The 20,131-nt window shown below is 41.8% G+C and overlaps 3 protein-coding genes across 3 annotated transcripts; 2 read left to right on the top strand and 1 right to left on the bottom strand.

Moving 5' to 3' along the window:
- Positions 1-8,154: 8,154 nt before the first annotated feature.
- Or42b (Odorant receptor 42b) lies at positions 8,155-10,103 on the top strand. The gene is made up of 3 exons (XM_018009357.2): positions 8,155-9,461; positions 9,517-9,874; positions 9,965-10,103. The coding sequence occupies exons 1-3, from the start codon at positions 8,695-8,697 to the stop codon at positions 10,037-10,039; spliced, it is 1,200 nt and encodes a 399-aa protein (XP_017864846.1). The 5' UTR covers positions 8,155-8,694; the 3' UTR covers positions 10,040-10,103.
- Positions 10,046-12,639, bottom strand: LOC108615134 (Odorant receptor 42a). The gene is made up of 3 exons (XM_018009379.2): positions 11,771-12,639; positions 11,348-11,705; positions 10,046-11,295 (listed from the first exon to the last, which is right to left on the bottom strand). The coding sequence occupies exons 1-3, from the start codon at positions 12,637-12,639 to the stop codon at positions 11,188-11,190; spliced, it is 1,335 nt and encodes a 444-aa protein (XP_017864868.2). The 3' UTR covers positions 10,046-11,187.
- Positions 12,640-15,942: 3,303 nt separating this feature from the next.
- Tsp42A (Tetraspanin 42A) lies at positions 15,943-17,291 on the top strand. Its single transcript, XM_018009474.2, is given in 2 exon segments — positions 15,943-16,655; positions 16,658-17,291. Coding segments are annotated over 2 exon segments (786 nt in total). The 5' UTR covers positions 15,943-16,132; the 3' UTR covers positions 16,921-17,291.
- The last annotated feature ends 2,840 nt before the right edge of the window (positions 17,292-20,131 follow it).

Here is a 20,131-nt window from a genome sequence, read left to right as displayed (position 1 = left end):
CAGTCTGCATTCTTGTTTTTTTGTGTGTTTGGCTCGCATGTTTGCCAGCCATTCAGTCAACGGTCAATACGCTCGAATCGCATTCATACACTTTGACCTCGTTTAACTTTTGTCGTCAGCCACGTTCGAAATGATTTCGTGTCTGACTGTGAAAAAGAATGAACAGCCCCCCAATGCCTCAATGTTACTCGGCCCACGCCCACTACCAATACACCACCCCCCCCCCCCCCCCCCCCCACTATCCACTAGCAGCCGAGTGTAATGTTTTGTTGTAGCTGAAATGTAGTTTTTCTTTTCAATTGAAATATGTTGCCTACTTTTTGCAATCCAGCAAGCTGCTAAAAAAAAAAAAAAACAAAGGAAGAAAAAAACACAGGCTGAAAGCAATCGTGTACGAACGTGTTAGTGGACAGGAAACAAACTGTCAGCCCTTAAGCCTAGACCTCTGACCTGTATATATATATAGACATATATTATAAATGTAAAACATATTTTCTTTGCTTACTTTTATTGAGCTGAATATGTTAAACAAGAATTAATGAAATATCTATAGTCGAAATATGCATATATTAGCTAACAATTCTAAGCCTAAGAGCTTCAGGTGAATTGTGACATAGTTTGAGTTCCCTAGAATATTTCGCTTCAAATAACAATAATGAACATTTCCAGGGAAATGCAGTATTATTTTGCAGATGAAAAGCCAAACTGAAAGCTCTATAGATATATTTGTTAAAGGAAATATATAGATAAATTTGCGAAAGGAAATATTGGTAGTGGCATTTCGGTAGCGGAAATTGATTCGTGGAAACTTCAGCTTGATCTGTAAATGACCGAAACATTTCTGCAGAAAATTCGTGCGGGAAATGGGGGAAATGGGAGGTGGAATGGATCAGAAGAGTATCTGATTGTGTGAATATACATTTATATATATATATATATATAAATATATTTATAAGTTTACAGAAGGTAAAATAAAGTGTTGAAATAACATTTAATTTTTAATATTTCCTTGAATATATAGTACGTATGAAATTCATTCATTCATCAATTCATACCTAAAAATGTATTATAATAAATTACTCAACTATAATTATAATTGCTTTGAGCAAGCAGCTCGTTTCTAAGGTGTTTTTCTTTTACAATTTTACTTCTCGGAAATTGTCAAGAAAAACAAATGGCTTTTCATCGCAAGCAACGATTTTATATTTATTTTTCTTTGAAATTCTATTCTATGTTGGCATCCTTATGCTTTTCAGTGGAAAACGTAATTCTTTCACTGAGTTGAAGTTTTCTGCAATGCAGCGCTACTATTTTCATGAACACAACTGTGTGCACACAAATATCTGTATGTGTGTGTGTGTGTGCGTGAGCTCAAATAAAATGTAACCTAGCTGCTGTAGTTCCCGCAGCTCCCGCAGTTAAGAATTGAAGAGCAGCTCGCAAAATAATTGATTTCAAGCGGACAACTGCAAATAATTTCAGCTAATTAAAACATTTGTCTAACTAAGAAATTCAGTTCAGCTGCTTAAGCTCGAGCACAGTTTTTCGTTCACTTCAAAATTGTTCGACTTTCTTCTTCTTCTTTTCTGTCTTAGTTATTGCAATGCAACATTTCGACTGCAGACCAAAAGCGACTTAACTGAAAACTTCGCACTTGAGTTTGTGTTGGCAAGTTAGTTGACATTGGACTTTAAAGAATTTAGGGATTGGCTGGCAGACAAACAAAGCGAGCTCAGCTCAGAACTTAATTGAAAACTTAAAAATAATTTTTAAGCTGCATGCAAAAAGTTAACTGAAGCTGAATTTCGACTCGAATTGGGGACAGGCCAAAAGCCTGCGAATCAACACAAAAGTATCCATTCAGCTTATCTGTGAATAGAAACACACACACACGCATGCAATCATAATGCAAAATTACTTTGATCTGATTATAATGGATTTTAGAAATCAAAGTCATTAAATGTGGAATTCGGCCAGTTCATCTATAATATTTGGTCTAATGTGCAAAAACAAACATTTATTGCGATTAAGCAATTACACTGGCCAACACGATTTGGTAACCAAGAAATAGGCTTTACTTTGACGCAAGCTGTTCTAAATTGAGTTAAAAATCTTCGTGAGAGAGCAGACAGCAAGCAAAGGGAATTCTTGCGAAGATTTTTAATAAATTCAACAGAAATTTCCGAAAGGGTTAGTGAAAGTGAGGCGCTGGACTTTCAGACAAACTCCAAAGTCTGAGCAGCAGATCATGAAAGCTGCATAGAAGGGCAGTTGAATTATCTAAGAGCGGGGGTATAAACACAAATAGAAGGAGATAGAATAAACAATACTTCAGCAGGGAAAGAAGGTTTATGACTTTAAGCGTAGACAAACAAATGGAAAGAGATACGCTAAGCTCATAACGAATTATTTAATTAAGATATTGAGACATGAAAATCGCATAGAGAAGAACTCAACATGCTAAGATTAAGATTATGATAAACATTGCTTTAAAATCTATTCACAAAACTATACAAAATTGAATCCATTATAAAACTTACAGCTGGTCATGAGAATTGCATAGAAAGGCGCTACAGCCTACGTGCTGCATGCAAGCAATTTAAATGTCTATGCTAAAGTTCAGATTCCGTTGCTCGATTACAATAACTCTACACAATTTTGTTGGCCTGTGTAATTTATGGCAACAGCCATGCCATGCTCTCTCTCTCTCTCTTTCTCTATCTCTATCTCTTTCTGCTGTTTGCTGCACTCAAATTATATTGGCAGGTAGAAAACAATGCATTTGAAATGATATATCACATGTAGGCCAATATATGTTGTACATGTATATTGGTTCTATAAACATGGACTGCATTGTTTTTCCGTTTCTCTGTGCCCGCATAATTTGGTTCTATTAAATCAATTTTGGGCTGTTGCTCTTTTGTGCTACTTTCACTTGCTGTTAGACACACTGACAAACTGACAGACTGGCTGCTTGATTGATTGATTGACTGCCTGACTGACTGTTTGAGCAACATTTAGGCGTAGGCCTCGGCCTAGGCCTAGGCATGCGATATTTGCACAACGCCCCAAGGCGAAATCTGTGCCAAGCTGTGTACAGGTGCTTACAGGTGTGCGTACACGTGTGTGTGTGTGCCTGCTTGTGTTTGCTTGTGTGCGCCTTTAATAACTGACAAAATTGTTATGAACTTCAAATAAACGCAGCGGCTTTGCAAATATTGGCACTGCACAACAAATTATCTGATTACATTTGGGTCAAGACATTTGTTGTTGTTGCTGCCGTTCTGGGATACACTCAATGTGAGTGTGTGGCGCACAGACACACGCACACACGCACACAGGCTCAAAGCCAAAGCCGTTAAGCGGACGCATACGTGCACTTGCGGTTCGTACAGACGAAAATTAATTAAAACTTTTGCATGCTGTCTAGTATAATGTGTGCCTCTCTCTCACACACAGTCTAGCTCTCCCTCTCGCTCTATGCTTTGTTTTATTTGTTGTTGCTTGTTATTTGAATGCTTTTTTTTTGTTTCTATACACATGTTTATGAGCGCGACCTTGTAGCCAAGTTAACAATTTGGGCCACTCGCTGTCGCAATGTTTACAAATAATAATGGCATTTATGACCCTGCTCTACACTCGCACAGCTCTAACTGTGTATCTGTGCGAATGTGTGTGTGTGTGTGCGTGTGTGCGTGCTGGTCTGTACTTCAGGGTCGCTGGCTGCTTTGGGGAATTTCGTTCATCATCATTTTGTTTGCGGCATTCACACACTTATAGCCGCTGAAAGTGAAGGAAATACAGGCAGAGAGACAAGGAGAGAGAGCGAGAAGGTGAGCAGGAAAGCTGAGTAAAGCGCTCAGCAACAGTAGCAGCTCACCAAAGTGCAGTTTGTATATTTATGCTTTATACACGCTCAAGTGCAAAAAAGCAAGCATATTGGTTTTGCTTTAATATTCGGCTAGTTGCATCTACCATCTCTCTATCAATCCTTCAAAGTCTTTCTGGACGCTTGATAGCTGGTATACATAGTCGCGTATGCTTCTCGTCTTTGAACTCCACTTAGGGTCAATAAAATTCTCTAGAGTTAAGCGAATACGCAAGCGTTGCTCTGTTTAAAATTCTCCTGAAATATAAAGACTCACTTGAGCATAATCTCTCTTCATTGCTCTCAACGAGCCGTCGCGAACGAGTATTACGCAGTCGGTCACGCCCAAGTGCAATGCTCTGCCTCCCTTTTTGTTTTGCACTTTCGCTTGGCAGAGAATAACAAAAAATGAAATACAAAAATTAATTTAATGCTTGGCTGCGAAATTATTCTAAGCATTTCATATTCCATTTACATATTCCGCCATAAATGTAACATTTTAGTTTGAGCAGCACACACACCCACACACAGACACACACATGCATACATATAAAATATATATTATATATACAATAATTATTACGCTCATCATTTTGAATAATTTGCTGCAGCAGCAGCAGCAACTGGGCTCTGTCCAGAGCAAACTTCACGAATTTGCATAGCTATGAATTCAAACTTGGCTTGACCTGAGCATGGACTATGAATTCTGATTAAAATTTGAAAATCGCAGAATTAGAATTTTTTATAGAGCAGCGCTTAAAGGGGGCAAGGGCTTTTGTATATCTAAATTAAAATTGAAGCTGGTCTGAAATACTCACTAAAAATCCATGAGAATCGCATAGAGAGGCGATGACTTGCTTTCATTATCTGAAATGAAGTATAAAATACTAAGTACTAAAAAATATAAATAATATTAAATAATAAGTAATTAATAGACCAGTTAGTCTGCTAAGCAAGTCTACCCTTCTGGTTATTCGTCATTGCTTACAGGGTATTCTTTAAGCACATGTAGCTGTACCGCAGCTTCACACCTATGCCACGATGTATGCAAATTCCGTTAGTTCCCTAGTTTGCCGCAAAATATGCACAGCTGATTAAAGTATTTAAGCTTTCGCCACACTAATAAAACTTGTATGTATAAAAATGAATGGAGATATACATATATACGTACATATGTTTGTATGTGTATATAAGTCATAAGTATTCATACATGTATTTATTAAAGATTAGAAAATTATATATAATTCCGACTAACTTAAGAATTAAGCTTTAGCAACTGGGGTCTTTGGCTTTATATTCATATATATTTATACACAGCAAGGGGTTTACCACGTTGTGGTTGAGCTCAACTGACTGCATAATACTCTCTCAATTTCTAAAAACCAAATTGAGCTCAACTGACTGCATAATACTCTCTCAATTTCGAAAAATCAATTTTTTTTTTTTTTTTTTTTTTTTTATCATATTTTATATTAGACGACCACAAGCTATTTTATTTTGTAGTTGACCATTACTTAAGGATATAAATTCAAATCTTGGTTTGTTTCTAGAGTATATTAATCGTGGCAGAAATGAAATGTCTTACTCTGGGGCTCTGCTGATAGCTACGGGTTATGCGTAGCTATATTCTCTTGACAAATTTGTCAGGCATTATCTATGTCTATAGCTAGTAACTAGCTTGCAAATATAATAATTATCACCTTGTATAGACCTTCATAGATACCACCCCATTGCCTGCTATGGTTTATTCGAATTGATACGAACGAGCATATACTGCCATCTCACTCAGACAACCTTCTGCCCGCCCACTACTGACTCCCTAAGGGCTTTAATATATACGGTCAGCAGGCTACAAGACCAGCACATATACTCCCCTTTCACCCCATGAGCGAGCATCGATGTAAGCAGCTAAATTTAGGACAAAAAACGTGATTTGCTAATGATTAATAAATTGTGCAGTCACACGAATTAAACAAATATTACATCAAAATAAACATGTTGAGCAGCTAGATAGATATATGAGTGTATGTGTGTGTGTGTGAGTCTATGTATGAGTATGTGTGTGTGCGCGCAGGCAAAAGCTGGCAGACCGCCTCGTTGTTAACTCCATTAATTTGCAGCATATCAAAAACAGATTGACACTCTTAGCTGAGTGCCAGAGTGTATGTGTATGTGCGTGTGTGTGTGAGAGAGAGTTGGTTGGGATCTCAACAAGATACATTGAGCGATACATGTGCCCTCTGTGTGTGAGTGTGTGCGCGGCATCCTTTTAGGTGGCAGTGTCCTGTGCGTTCATGTGTGCGCCCGTCGTCAGGTGTTTGCCAGCAGCAGCAGCAGCAACGTATCTTCCTCTGTGAGTGTGCGCGTGTGTGTGCGTGTGAGGCATGCCTCCGAAATGTGTGTAAGCAACTGCAAACATGTTCGCACAGCTGCGCACTGTGGCATTAATTTCCGTTAATTAAAATAAATACGTCAAGCGATAATAAATGACTCGCTGATGTTATTAAATGCACATACAACACATCTCGGGCCGGGACGAAGCCAGAAAAATAAAAATGTGACACAAAAAAAAAGCAGACATGCGCCAATTGCAATTAGTTGAGCGGACGAGGCTTTAAAGTGCCTGCTGCAGCAAGGCAATCCAAAACCCCAAGCCCCAAAACCCCAAAGCCAAACACAAAGCAGAAGCAGGAGCTGGCTTAATTGATACGATTGAGCAATGGCTGCAAACATAAAATTTTCTAGCTAGACACAGCTGACCAGCAGCCCTCTCTCTCTCTCTCACTACCCTCCCTCCCTCTCTCTCACCCTCTTTCTCGCTTTGGCTTTATTATGCTGCATAAATTGTGTTAGATGTCAGCACGTAAGCTATGCTGTCAGCCAGGCATATGAGCACACCTGGGCGTGGCAATGGGCAAATACACAGCTAAGGCAAAATACAAATATGTTGTGTGCCCAAAACAGCTTTCAGTATGCCCAGATGCTGCTGCTGCTCCTGCTACTCCTGCTGGAGCTGCTGCTTACCTTGCAGCTGAAAGTAACTGAAGTGTGAGTCGTACAATGGCAAACAAAAGATTATCCTTGCCCTTGCTTCACGCGCTGCCTTTGGACACACACACACACACACACACACAGAACACACAGTTGCGTTCATTTGTAGCCAGGCAACTGGCTGTAGCTGTTGCTTCTATTGAAACGTTGAAGTAATGAAAAAAAATGTCAACTTGGGCAAGGGAGACAGCAGTATGAGGGAGCGGCAGCGACATGAAGATGAACAGAAAAAGGAGCAGTGGCTGCGGCGCACTCACACACGCACACACACACACACAGACAACACAAAAGCGACAACGGGCGCACGACAACAAAACATGTGTCAAACGCCAGACATTCTGAGGAATATTAATAACACTCACCGAACATATTTTTCATTAAAGCTACACTGAAATGTCAAGCAGCAACAGAGACACACACTAACACAGATACACGCACACAAACTTAAAGCTGATTATGCTAAAGTTCCTTTCGTTATCAATTTAATAATTGCATTTGAACTTGAAAGCTCAACGACGCCTTGAACCTGCCCTGCGATTAGCGCACATTTTTGTATTAAGGCTCTTTGTCTTGCATATGAGATGAAATGGCAATGATAAAAACCTTGGGGAGCATGCAGAGAGAAAGAGAGAGAGAGGGAAAGAGAGAGAGAGAGAGAGAAAGTCTGGCATGACTGTAGAATACTCTGTAATCAGCATAAAATAGAAATGAGATGAGATATGGCTTAATATTTAAGAAAATTATTTATAAAGTGCTTACAGTAAATGCTCGATATATCAGTTATGAATGACAAGATTTGCTATACTTAACATTTATATTACATAGAAATGTATTTTATCGCCAAAAATAAATATTTGTTGCACTTTCTAAATTTGTTCTCACATTTTAGAGATATTTTAGACAAGGGTATACAGTGAAGCTTAGGGCATAATTGCTTTAGGGCATCTCCAGTTAGTGCGTAGTTTTATTAGTCTGTCAAATTTTTAATGAAAGTAGAAATGCTTTCCTTTAAGCAAAAGAGAAAGTGAAAGGCTGAAAGGAATTCCATGAAAGGAATTCCATAAATTCTAATGCTGCTCTGACAGGCATTTGAACATGATTAAATTCTAAATGAAATTCACAAATATATTTAATAATTTTGCAATAGAAATGTTAATGAATGATGTACATTTCGGAAACCCAGTCAAATATTTTTTTTTTTTATCAGTACTAGACATTTTCATAACTCTCAAAAAATCTACAGAAATCCAGACAGCCAGTCAGCTATCCATAGTCACATCTACCCAACTATCTTAACTCGAAAACTGGCTAGACTAAAAAAAAAGTGGGCTGCACACATTGCGTATGAGCAATATGCCGAGGCAGCTGAGAGCTAACTTTACTTTTAGTGGCCCATCATTAATGCAGGCCGGAAAGTCGACATGTGGAAATATGCCAGACAAACACACACACACACACACAAACAAATACAGTCACACTCGCACCCACACACACATATACATATATGTATAAAATAAATTAGATGAACTTACATTCAACGCTCGCTCTGTTAATTAAACATAACGACGCAGAGCGAGCAATTCTCAAGTGAATAATTAAAAACAACAAGCGAACGGCTACAAAACTTTTTGGCTGCGAAACTTTTCCACTGAATTGAAAAAGCGGAAAAAAGGGCCGGAAAAACTTATCCAAATTGTCAACGGGCCATTCGAGTGCAGTCTGATGGTATATAAGTCGAGTGCAGCCCTCGAGCTGGGGCACAGACAGCAGCCGAGATGCTCTTCGAGCTGACCAAACCCGCTCCGCTAACGGAGCAAATGCGGTCCAGGGATGGCTGCATCTACCTCTATCGAGCCATGAAGTTCATTGGCTGGCGGCCGCCCAAGTCGGGGCTGCTGCGCTACGTCTACCTCACGTGGACGGTGCTCACGTTCATGTGGTGCACCACGTATCTGCCACTGGGCTTCCTGGGCAGCTACATCACGGAGATAAAGCACTTCTCGCCGGGCGAGTTTCTGACCTCGCTGCAGGTGTGCATCAATGCGTACGGCTCCTCGGTCAAGGTGGCCATCACCTACTCGCAGCTGTGGCGCCTGGTCAAGGCCAAGGACATCCTGGACAAGCTGGATCTGCGCTGCACCAGTCTGGAGGAGCGCGAGAAAATCCATCTGGTCGTCGCACGCGCCAACCATGCGTTCCTCATCTTCACCATTGTCTACTGCGGCTATGCGGGCTCCACCTATCTCAGCTCCGTGCTCAGCGGCCATCCGCCCTGGCAGCTCTACAATCCCTTCATCGACTGGCACGACGGCATACTGAAGCTGTGGACCGCCTCTACGCTGGAGTACATCGTCATGTCCGGTGCTGTGCTGCAGGACCAGCTGTCGGACACCTACCCCTTGATCTACACGCTCATCCTGCGCACTCACCTCGACATTTTGAGGGAGCGCATTAGCAGCCTGCGCACGGACCCCGCCATGACTGAGGACGAGAACTACGAGGCGCTGGTCAAGTGCGTGATCGACCATAAGCAGATCCTTGAGTAAGAGCTCTCACTCTGTTATACTCCATAATCTTTGCCCTCTGCCCCTCTCCAGCTACTGCGCTCTCATCCGCCCCGTCATCTCGGGCACGATCTTCACTCAGTTCCTGCTGTGCGGCCTCGTCCTCGGCCTCACGCTGATCAATGTTTTCTTCTTCTCGGATCTGTGGACGGGCATCGCCTCGTTCCTCTTCGTCATCACCGCTCTGCTGCAGACGTTCCCCTTCTGCTACACCTGCAACCTGATTATGGACGACTGCGAGGCCCTCTCGCACGCTCTCTTTCAGAGTAATTGGATTGACTCGGGCTCCCGCTACCAGTCGACTCTATTGTACTTTCTCCACAATGTGCAGCAGCCCATCGTTTTCATAGCCGGCGGCATCTTTCCGATTTCAATGAGCAGCAACATCAGCGTAAGTTTCACACAAAAAATATCTATAACAATGGCAATCGCATTAAAGCAAATTTTTATTATTTCTGCCTGTTTTTATTACCATTTGTAGGTCGCGAAGTTTGCCTTTTCGGTCATAACCATTACGAAGCAAATGAATATTGCGGATAAATTCAAGAGTGAGTAAGATTGCTGGGAGGTCTTGAAAGGAAATACGAATTAGTATAACAGTATGATGGCTATTTGAAAACTGTCATATGTAGACAATATTAGGCCATTTTAACAAATAATAACTGTCATATGTAGGTCTAGCAACTGTTATACATTTATTAACAAAGATACTGTAGAGCTTTTAGATTTGAGACTTACTTCGTGCTAGTTTGTATAACAGTTTTTAGCAATTTTTCTAGTTGACATATATTATTTTATTTAGGGTTGAACAAGTGATTTAAAAATGTGATACACACAAATTACTTATATAACTGTTATACGCATAGCTAGCAACTGTTATATGTATGCAAAGCATATGTATGTATGTAAGTCTCTTATAATTTAGATTTTGCTTTATTAAAAATTTCTAGTTCTGACAATAGTGTCACATGATTTTAAGGCAACTGTGCTACTATGTAGTGCTGTTTATATGTTGTAGTATTAAATGTGAAAAAATTTGCACTAAGAAAATTGTTGGTTATCAACAATAAAAAATAATGTGTGCTTTTAGCAGTAAGTAGTGGTAAATAAAATACTTCAATTTGGTTAATAAAACACATTTGAAAAAAATAAAAAATAAGTATATATCTCGCTGTTATACACAGCCCTAATCGGTGCTAGTTACTGTTTAAATGGCCACTACACATAGCTCAATCAAAAACCTTTGTGATATTTGAAGCAGTGTAGGTGAATATAGATGTCAAACACACACGTAAGTAAATTCATAACTGTCATATGACAGCTGTCAGATGAATGATAGGAAAGTGTTATATATAGCATAAGGTACAGTGGCTTTTATGATGCCTCAATGGCAACTGCCCAGGTTAAGCTTGGTAAATAATCATTGCAATAATTCAGCCAATATCTACAACTGTAATACGTGACTCAAATGGTTGTTATACACTACTCAGTGTTCTCATGGGTGGTGTAGTGTTGTATAGCTAAGCCTGTGACTGATTGCCAGTGTTGATCAATAAAAACATTTATGTTGTGTTAGCCTGCCTAATGTTTGTAAATACCAAATTAAATTAGCACAGTTCACATCAAATTTCATAAACACTTCAGTTATTGATTCAATTTGGTTTTTATGTATCATAAAAATACCAAATGAGAATTGTTTTGGTTTTATATTTCCACTGGCTCCTGGTATTGACTGCTGGTTGTCTTGGCCAACTTTTCGGCTATATTCATTTGCTTGACCAGCGTGAAAACAGAGAATGAGAACTTTGTGGCCTAAAGAACAAGAACTGTAAAATGTTGCCCAATTGAAGGTACTTTGACTTACCGCCAGATTCGTGGCCACCGAAATGGTGAAGAAATTCCCGGCCAGAAAGATAATGGGCTTCTGCAGAGTTTGCAGGAATTGAAGGACGATTTTCTTGTAGCGCTCATCCTGCTCGATCCAATTGGACTCGAACAGGGCATCCGCCAGCATCTGGCAGTCGTCGGCCAGGTAGTTGCAGAGCGTGCAGAAGGGCGTGGTCTCCAGCACGATGCAGCACATGAAGGATATGGCGGCGATGCGCGAGCCGAAGTTGGCGAATATTGCAATATTGATGAGCGTGAAGCCCATGACCAGGCCCACGACCATGAGCTGGACGAAAATCGTGCCGCCCACCAGGGGTCGCAAATTGTCGCAGTAGCTGAGGGAGGAGTGGGGGAAAGTATATGCAATGGAGCGCACACTTGTGAGGTTTGCCCGACCAACCTTAGCAAGAGTTTGTGATGCCTGATGCACTCGACGAGCTTGTCGATACGCTGCTGCCGCTTCTCCTCGGGATCGCTGCCCAGCTGGCGCAGTCGCTCCGCGAAGATGGCCATGTGGGCACGCAGGGGCAGGATATAGTTGACGGGGTAGCAGTCGACGCAGACGTCCTGGAAGCAGGCGCCCAGCATGGCGAAGTACTCGAGGCCCGACTGCAGCCAGAACTGAAAGCGGCTGGCGCGCCAGTCGAGCACCGGATAGTAGTTCTGAAACGAGGGCACGCCCATCAGGGCGGCGAAGAAAGCCGTGCTCGATGCGTACGTCAGATAGAGGCTCATGTAGCAGAAGAAGATCTTGTTGCTCAAGGCTACAGTGCGCTGCACTCGCTCACGCTCGCTCGGCAGCCGCACAACTTTGTCCAGCTCGTCGAGCATTTCGTTGGCCCGGTCGAGCCGCTTGATCAGTATCCAGACTATGATCACCTTAGTCGAGCAGGCCCAGGCATTGAAGGCCACCTGCAGCGAGGTGAGCAACTGGCTGGGCGTAAACTCGGACAGGTGCGAAATGTAGCCGAGCACAAAGCCAATGGGCTGGTAGAAGGTCGAGCTCAGGTTCAGCGCACAGGACCACAGGATGTAGACGAAGAAGAATCGCTTTGGCGGCGTCCTGATGCCCATCAGGAAAATGCAGCGCAGCAGGTAGAGCGAAGCCTTGCGCGACTCGACGACCGCAGACTCTGGCCCCTGGAACATATTCGAAAAGATGCGACGCAGCACCATGTTGGCTCTGGACACTTCTGCAACTACTGCCACAACAGAGCCTGGCCTTATATAGGCCCCCGAGCAGCCGTAGCCCCAAGGCTCTGCACGCATCCTGTGATTATAAACCCATCAATGCATCAAAGTGCAAAATTCATGCAAATCAATTAGCTCTGCCTTTGGCTTCCTTCAGCCGCGCAGAGCTCTCTCTACGCTGCCCAGCTACATCGACTGCCCGTGTAGCGCACTGCCAACAGTCTCTATGGCCGAGGCCTCTTTACGCTGCTCTTAGCAAAGTGCTAAAGCCCACAATACGGCGTCAATAATTGATTAATTCGGCTCGCTGTGCCCCGTAGGCGCTCCAGTGCGAGCCACTGCATACAAATTTCAATTAGTCGACGTGTTTTATAAAACTTTGCAACACTGTAATTAAATAACAGTTAAATACAACAGCAACAACAACAATGAGACTGCTTAAAGCACCTTCGAATGCGCCAAAGCTGCAAATTCAACATTGCCCGGCATTTAATAATAAAAACAATTGCAAATTGCAATACAATTAAAACTCAAATACAAATTAAAAATATATAATAAAAATGTATTTACATCTGGGAGCGAGCCGTTGATTAATGCGCATTGCCCTATCAAATATTTCGCAGAAATATGCCGTGATAATTGCGAGTAAAAGAAATTTAATTGCGGATCATGACGCGTCAGCTCAGTTAATAAGCATTTTAATCGAACGGATAAAAATACAAATATTTAAAAAATACGATATACCTGATAAAAAAAAAAATGGATAAAAATTAAACTGCTCTTCACACTTTATAAATGCGCTATTTATATTTAAGAACTTAATTCGCACTATATTTGATAAGGAAAAATTAATCACAACTCAAAAGAAATGTAGAAAATATTTAAAAATATTTGTACAAGTTTTTTTTTTTTAAAGTATTTATTTGTACTTTAAATAAAATTTCCCCATCTGCGTTACTTCAAACTCTTTTTAAACAAAGCTACTCTATACAGCTTTACCTACAGCTAGAGTATAAGAAAATAAATACAAAAATTAACATATTTGTGAAAATATGGCATCAAGCTGCACTTGAGCGTAAAGTATATTATTTTATTATTTATTTATTTATTTTATATTAAAATATTTGTGCTGCGGGTCTCCAGCACAATTACCGCAATGCTGCAAGCCAACTATTTCAGTTTTTATTCAATTAATTAAAAATAATATGCTGCCAATGATAAGCACATTAAGCATATAGTTCAATAATGGATTTTCGATTATTTATAAAATTATTATTAAGGCAAAAGCACAAGTGCTCAAGGGGAGTAAACGACTATCAGATACGGTGTAAAGTGAGGTAAACTGACATCTTTTAATATAAATCGTATAGTAACAAGCCACCCCCTTGCACATTGTGAAAGGATATTCCTGAATTATTTTAAATATTCTTATTCGTATAAATAAAAGCGTAAATATCAGATCAAGTTGCTGGTGAAATATTCGGTGGCCAGCGATTCCCTAAATGCAGTCGTGTCCGCTATAAGGCAGATATATCCGTTATGAATTCCCTGGACGCAATGAATTTTTGGCTTTCTTCCGCCGTTTCCGCCGCCGCATTCATTGTTCTGTTGTCCCGTTGACATTTTTGTCGGCAAAACGGAAGCGCCGTTGCGGCCATTTTATTGTGTTTTATTTTGAGGGGGGGCGCAGAAATGTTTCTGTTTTATTTTTGTTTCGTTTATTTATATTTTTAAATTGCTTAACGACTCGCTCACAGTTAGATGCTAGCACTCGAACGTCTTGCTGGCCAACTTGACTGGAAAGGCTTTGAATTTAAAGTGGTTAATTAAAAAGTTTTCAGTGTTCCGCTTTCGACTCTGACACCTTTTTTGGAGCCTGGTCGAAAATGTGTCGCAGTTTCTTAATTAAATGAACACAATGCAGCTGCGCCTGTGGCCTGTTGATTGTGGACCCAATCAAGGACGACACCTGTCACAGGCATGAATTGGGTTTTAATTTTATATTCTCTCAGGCACACTCTCACTCTCACTCTCGCACGTGAGAGTTCTGCCGGTTACGGCACTTAAAGTGTCTAAATGAATGATCTGACCCGTTAACAGTTTAAAGGTGTGCTAAAATCGCGTATTGATTGAGTGCGAAATAGTCGAGCGAGGGTTGTCAGTATAGTAGGCATCACAGACGGGAAGGTAAAGAAAATTTGGCGAAGAGCTGACTGAATGAGCAGTTATGGACTGAGAGTTGTTCAAAGAGCTGCTTGAATGAGAGCTGAATTAAAGTTCGGCGAGGGTTGCCTAAAGAGTTACTTGACAGTTGATTAATGTAATCTCGATTATTATTTAATTAGACCTAGGCAAGACTCGCCCAAAGAGCTGCTAAAGCTTACTAAATCTAACACAAGCTTAGAGGAGAGCTGCTCAAGAAGTAGATGGATTGAGAGGGGAAGTATGGCTTAGCTTGAGTTTCTTAAACAGTTGATTGGGTGAGACCCAACATGAGCGTTGATAAGAGTTGCTCAAAGAGTTGATTGAATGAGAGCTGAAGTTACTTGAGTGAGAGCTGAACTAATCCCAGGATTAGATAGAGAGAGAGAGAGAGAGAGAGGGATAAAGAGTAGACGTTTACTCGAGGAATACTCCAAGATTTGATCATAGAAGAGCTGCTAAAAGCCTAGCCAGGAGTTGTTTCTTAAGCAACAACTGATGTGACTCTGAGAGCTAAGCCAAAAATGACTACACTGATAGCCAATAATAAGCTTCGGCGAGGGTTACTTAAGGAGTTGCCTAATTGAGAATTGCCGTGAAGCTTGACAAAGAGTTTCACAAAGATTTGATTGAATTGTAAGTCACATAAGCGTGTGCGAGTGTTGCCCAAACAGTTGATGACATGTGAACTCTTTTCAGCCAATATAAATAGACCGAAGAAATGCTCTCTCCAATGTCAAGAATTTGCGAATAACTCACACCTGAGCCAGCGAGTACAGGGTCTCATGTTGACAAACAACAGCGCGACTTGTTTTTTGGCTTTGAAGTGTGAGAGAGAGGGAGTGTGAGTGGGGCAGTGGCACGGGCTGTGGTTGCGCCTCATGAGCAATCAACATCAAGTTGGCTGTCGCGCAAATATTTAATTTCAGCTGGCTGTTATTCTAGCTGTGGCTGCTTTCCATTTTTTTCCCATTTTATTTTTTGGCCTTGGCAATGGGAAGTGGAAGTGGAGCTGGCAACAGGTGGCGCATTTTATTGCCGAAAAGTAAACTCATTTGCACTTGAAACCTCAGCAACAAGTCTGAAGGACACTGCGAAATGTTGATATTAGCCCAGGCGAGGGGGAGAGAGATAGAGAGAGAGAGAGCAGGAGATTGAGTGAGGCAAATCAACAGTTGGCTTTGAGGTCAACTTCAAATGAAAAGCGAAGAGCAAAAAGCGAAACGACAGCTGCGCTCAAATGTTTTTCCAACTTCAAAGTAAATAAACATTGCATCGCATTTCACAGCAGCAGCAGCAGCAGCAGGAGGAGCAGCAGGAGCAGGAGGAGCAGCAGGAGCAGAAGCAGCAGCAGCACTCGGCTGTCGGCATGACAAAGGTCTGTAGCTGTCTAAGCGTGTCGCCAGGCCTTGTGATTGAGATACACATCTTGCTGCTGGGCGTGGCGATATTCTTCCTATTCGATCTGTACAATCATGCCTATCGGCACAGCGTCGAGGGCCTCAACACGAGCATATCCCTGGTGGGTCTGTCGCCCCGTGTGACGCTCGCGCGCGGCATCACGCTGTGCATCGTCATCGTGAACAGCATCCTGGGCATACGCCTCTCGCGCTCGATGACGCTCTTCAAGTTCTTCGTCTACATGCTGCTCGGCGCCTACAACGCGTACATGTCGCTGGCGATCGCCGTGTCGCGGTTCCTCTACACGGACCGGTTTCGATACTTCACGGACACGATGCTGCTCTACTCGTGGAACATGGGGAAGTACAAGCAAATTGAGCTGCTCTACGACTGCTGTGGCATGCACGGCGTCATGGACTACATATTGACCGATCGCCCCTGGTCGAAGGACGTCTGCTGCGGCCTGCCCCTCTGCAAGGGCTGCGAGGTGCAGGTGAGGACATGAAAACCATCGAAAGGCAAATCGCACGCGACAACATCGCCCTCTGCATAGCCACCATCATCGGCCTGGTCTTTGTGCTGTTACGTAAGATGAGTGTGGTCATTGTCGAGGATCCGTACGAGTCCGAGTCCTCCGATTACTCGGAGGACGACACCACTGAGTTGCCGCCCCTGAAGTCCACCAGAGACCTGAAGAAGCGTAAGCGCACCAAAGGAACATCCAAAAAGACTACAGCGCCCGAATCGGTGCTCTGAGGCAGCTCGCTTATTGGCCAGCTCTACGGGCTATTAGTAGCCTTATTAACGACCCTTGGCTTGATTTGCCCAATTGAACTTTAATTCAATGTGTTCGGCGAGCAGACAGTCTGCCCGTCTCCCCCTCTCACCCACTCACTTCCTCATTCCTGTGTGTTGTTGCTTGATGCGCCTCATTAATCGAACTGGGCTTCAAAATCGTAGCCAAGCTCGGCTGTTGTTAGGGCAACGTTGCGCGCATCTAATGGCCGCACTTAATTAGCTTTCAAAATAAAATGCTCCCTCGCTCTATAGGTATATATAATATATATATATATGTGCAGCTTTGTAATGGCTTCGATTTCAGTTCAATAAACGATTATGGTTTTATTTGGTCGCTTTAGCGTGCGCTCAGGATTTATATTTCTATGGCGCACGGTGCGTATGATTAATGCGCCAGCTCTAGTTCGCTGAACGCATCATTTGCCACGCCCATTTTGGATACTCTCCGTCTGGGAGCCGTTTAATAGACTTGTTATGGCACATAAGCACAGTGAAACTTTTGAAATGCCATCACTGTGAAGCGTGTGCACTGGCAGTAAGTGCTATCAAAAAATAATAATACAGCTCCGAGTATTTTCATGAAATGAAATTTTCATGAACTGCTTCGACTTCGACTCGAGCCGTGGCCACACCACCTACGCCCGCTCTCCCTCCCCCTCCCACTCTGTGTCTTTACAGGAAATAGTTTTTGCAACTTGCTTTGTCATTTAACAGCAAGTGCAGCCTCAGATTGTGGCGGTTGGCTGCATGGGTTGGGTCGGGTCGGTTTGGCTGGGTTCGCCCTGGGTTGGGTGGGTTCATTCGGCTGCATCCGCAGCGGTTTGTCTAAAGGAAGCACCGCCAGAAAATAAACAGCCAGCAAGTAGGATGCGCAATGTAAAAAGGAAGTGCGCGAAATTTTTGCACATTTTTGGGGCCAACTACTTACTGCCATCGCCATTGCCATCTCCATCTCCATCCCCATCGCCGCCGTCGCCGTCGTCGTCGTCGTCGTTGCTGTCGCTGTTGTTGTCCGTTGCCTGTGCCTTTCGCCCAAACTTTATGACATTTTAATGATGTCGACATTTATGACAGTTGGCTTGAAGATCTCTCGCAATGCTTTGACAGTTCTGGCCTTCTCTCCCACAGCCGACAAAAATTGAGAAGAAACTCGCTCGTTTAACGCTGGCGACAGCCACCGCAAAATTGAAAGCCAAAAATATAAATCGAATTGAAGTTTTTGCGCTCGGCTCTCTTTCAGCCTGACAACTGCAGCAGTTCGGCTGCTCGAAAAAAAAGTTAATAAAAGGAAAGCGAAAGTTTCTTACAACTAATTTTCATTAAATCAAATTTTGAAATGAGAAAATGTAAAAGGGAAAACAGTTCCGAGAAGCCTTTGCATGCGCCTGAAAGGATATTATATTAAATATATATATGTATATGAATTATAGCTGATAGAACTTTAGTTATGATAGCTTCTCAACTGTAAAGTTTGATATGCGGTGGGAACAAGTTTGATGCAGCGAAGAGAAGCGACGAGAGGCGAAGGGAAGAGATGAAAACGTTTTGTAGCGCTTCGAAATAGATCATATACTTTGCTAAGCCCAATTCATTTCAACTTGACGGGAAGTTTGAATATAACTGATTGCAGAGTAGAACTTGAGCTATATATAGGTATTTATGGAAGAAAAAGAGAATCTATCGGTTCATAAAGGAAAAGGATTCTAAATTTACGAATTATATTTTCTGTAAAAACTATTTGATATCTCATTAAGATCTACAGAATGCTATGTATGTATTGCTTTATTTATATGATCTAATATAGTTAACTCTAATGAGAGAGCGAGCGATAATTAAGGACTCAGAGAGATAGTTTCTGACTCTTTCCCACTCATTGAACAGTTGCCCAAACATAAGCTCAGCTCTCAACTGAAATGCGCCCTCTAAGCGATATTCTGATACGATGCAGTCAACTCTAATGAGGGAGGGAGACGAGAGACTCAGAGAGAAAATTTCTGACTCTTTCCCACTCAAACATAAGCCCAAACACAAGCTCAGCTCTAAACGATATTCTGATACGATTCAACTCGAATCTAAATATAAATTTCTATCAAACTGTTGTCTCGTTGGCAAACAGAGAGCCCCAGCTATAGGGAGCCATTTAAGCCAGCTATAATACGGCCAGTGCAAACAGAAGTTAATTATTGCAGTTTGGGTAAAAAGCGCTTTCATGAGAATATTTAAGCAAACTCTGCTTGCTGTATACAAATAGGTTTTAATACATTCACAGCGTCTGATGTGTGGCGTTGGGCGAGCTGTTGAAATTAATTTTGCACAGTTTGTAAATCACACACTCGCACACACACACACACACATGCACACGTAGCTAGGTTGATTTGTTGCCCATCGTTGTGGCTGCTTACCTGTTTGCTCACCTGGCACAAAGGTAGCCCCGGCCTCTGGACTCTGGCAATTGCACACGGCTTTTGCCAACGAAACAGATTGCAATGGATTTTGTTCGGGCAAATATTGTGACATAAATCAATCACTTCAGCACAAACACACACACACATACACACAACAACAAGCAACATGCAACATACAACATACAACATACATGACATTTATTAAAATTTTATATAAATTGTGTTTGTGTCCAATGTGTTATGAAGCAAAGCACAGCACAGCGAGACTTTTCGCCCCCTGACAATTCTATGAAATTCCGAATGACCGAAAAACCAAAAGTGACATTCAACTTAATGCGCCAAAAGCTCACTTTTTAATTAAATATTATATATGTATAACATACATATGTAGGTGTATACATACGCTGACAGCGGTAAATGTAAAAACAATGTTTTCTGCGAATTGCATTTAATATATGTAAAAAAGCTTCTTCTTGCAGTGTGTAAGGGAGTATATTGGCTTAAAAAGAAGAAAGGGGCATAGGTGTTTGTTCGTCTGCCCATTAGTCTACATATATTTAATGAAAGGTATATAGGTTATGCTATAGACTCATGAGTGTATCGTAGAATCAACAGCCCATGTAACAAATCGGGAATTAATATCATAATCAGCATATATCATATCATTCATTGTAAAAGTGAATATATTTATTTGTATGGTTGTTCATATGAGAATATAAAAATGGCTATGCTAGTACCCTAGCTATATTGCTATACGCCAACCG

Source organism: Drosophila arizonae, chromosome 5 (genome assembly GCF_054131065.1).
Source record: "Drosophila arizonae isolate 15081-1271.41 chromosome 5, UAZ_ARI_1.0, whole genome shotgun sequence".
In the NCBI taxonomy this organism is placed as follows: Eukaryota; Metazoa; Arthropoda; class Insecta; order Diptera; family Drosophilidae; genus Drosophila; species Drosophila arizonae.
Note: the sequence above shows the minus strand (reverse complement) of the source record. Positions and strands in the feature narration are given on the sequence as shown.

Excerpts from the sequence above, each read along its gene's own strand:
- Or42b (XM_018009357.2), top strand. The coding sequence starts at position 8,695 with ATGCTCTTCGAGCTGACCAAACCCGCTCCGCTAACGGAGCAAATGCGG. Across the intron at positions 9,462-9,516 it reads GACCATAAGCAGATCCTTGA|CTACTGCGCTCTCATCCGCC; the intron begins GTAAGAGCTCTC and ends GCCCCTCTCCAG. Across the intron at positions 9,875-9,964 it reads CAATGAGCAGCAACATCAGC|GTCGCGAAGTTTGCCTTTTC; the intron begins GTAAGTTTCACA and ends TACCATTTGTAG.
- LOC108615134 (XM_018009379.2), bottom strand. The coding sequence starts at position 12,639 with ATGCGTGCAGAGCCTTGGGGCTACGGCTGCTCGGGGGCCTATATAAGG. Across the intron at positions 11,706-11,770 it reads CATCACAAACTCTTGCTAAG|CTACTGCGACAATTTGCGAC; the intron begins GTTGGTCGGGCA and ends CTCCTCCCTCAG. Across the intron at positions 11,296-11,347 it reads CGGTGGCCACGAATCTGGCG|GCCACAAAGTTCTCATTCTC; the intron begins GTAAGTCAAAGT and ends CTTGTTCTTTAG.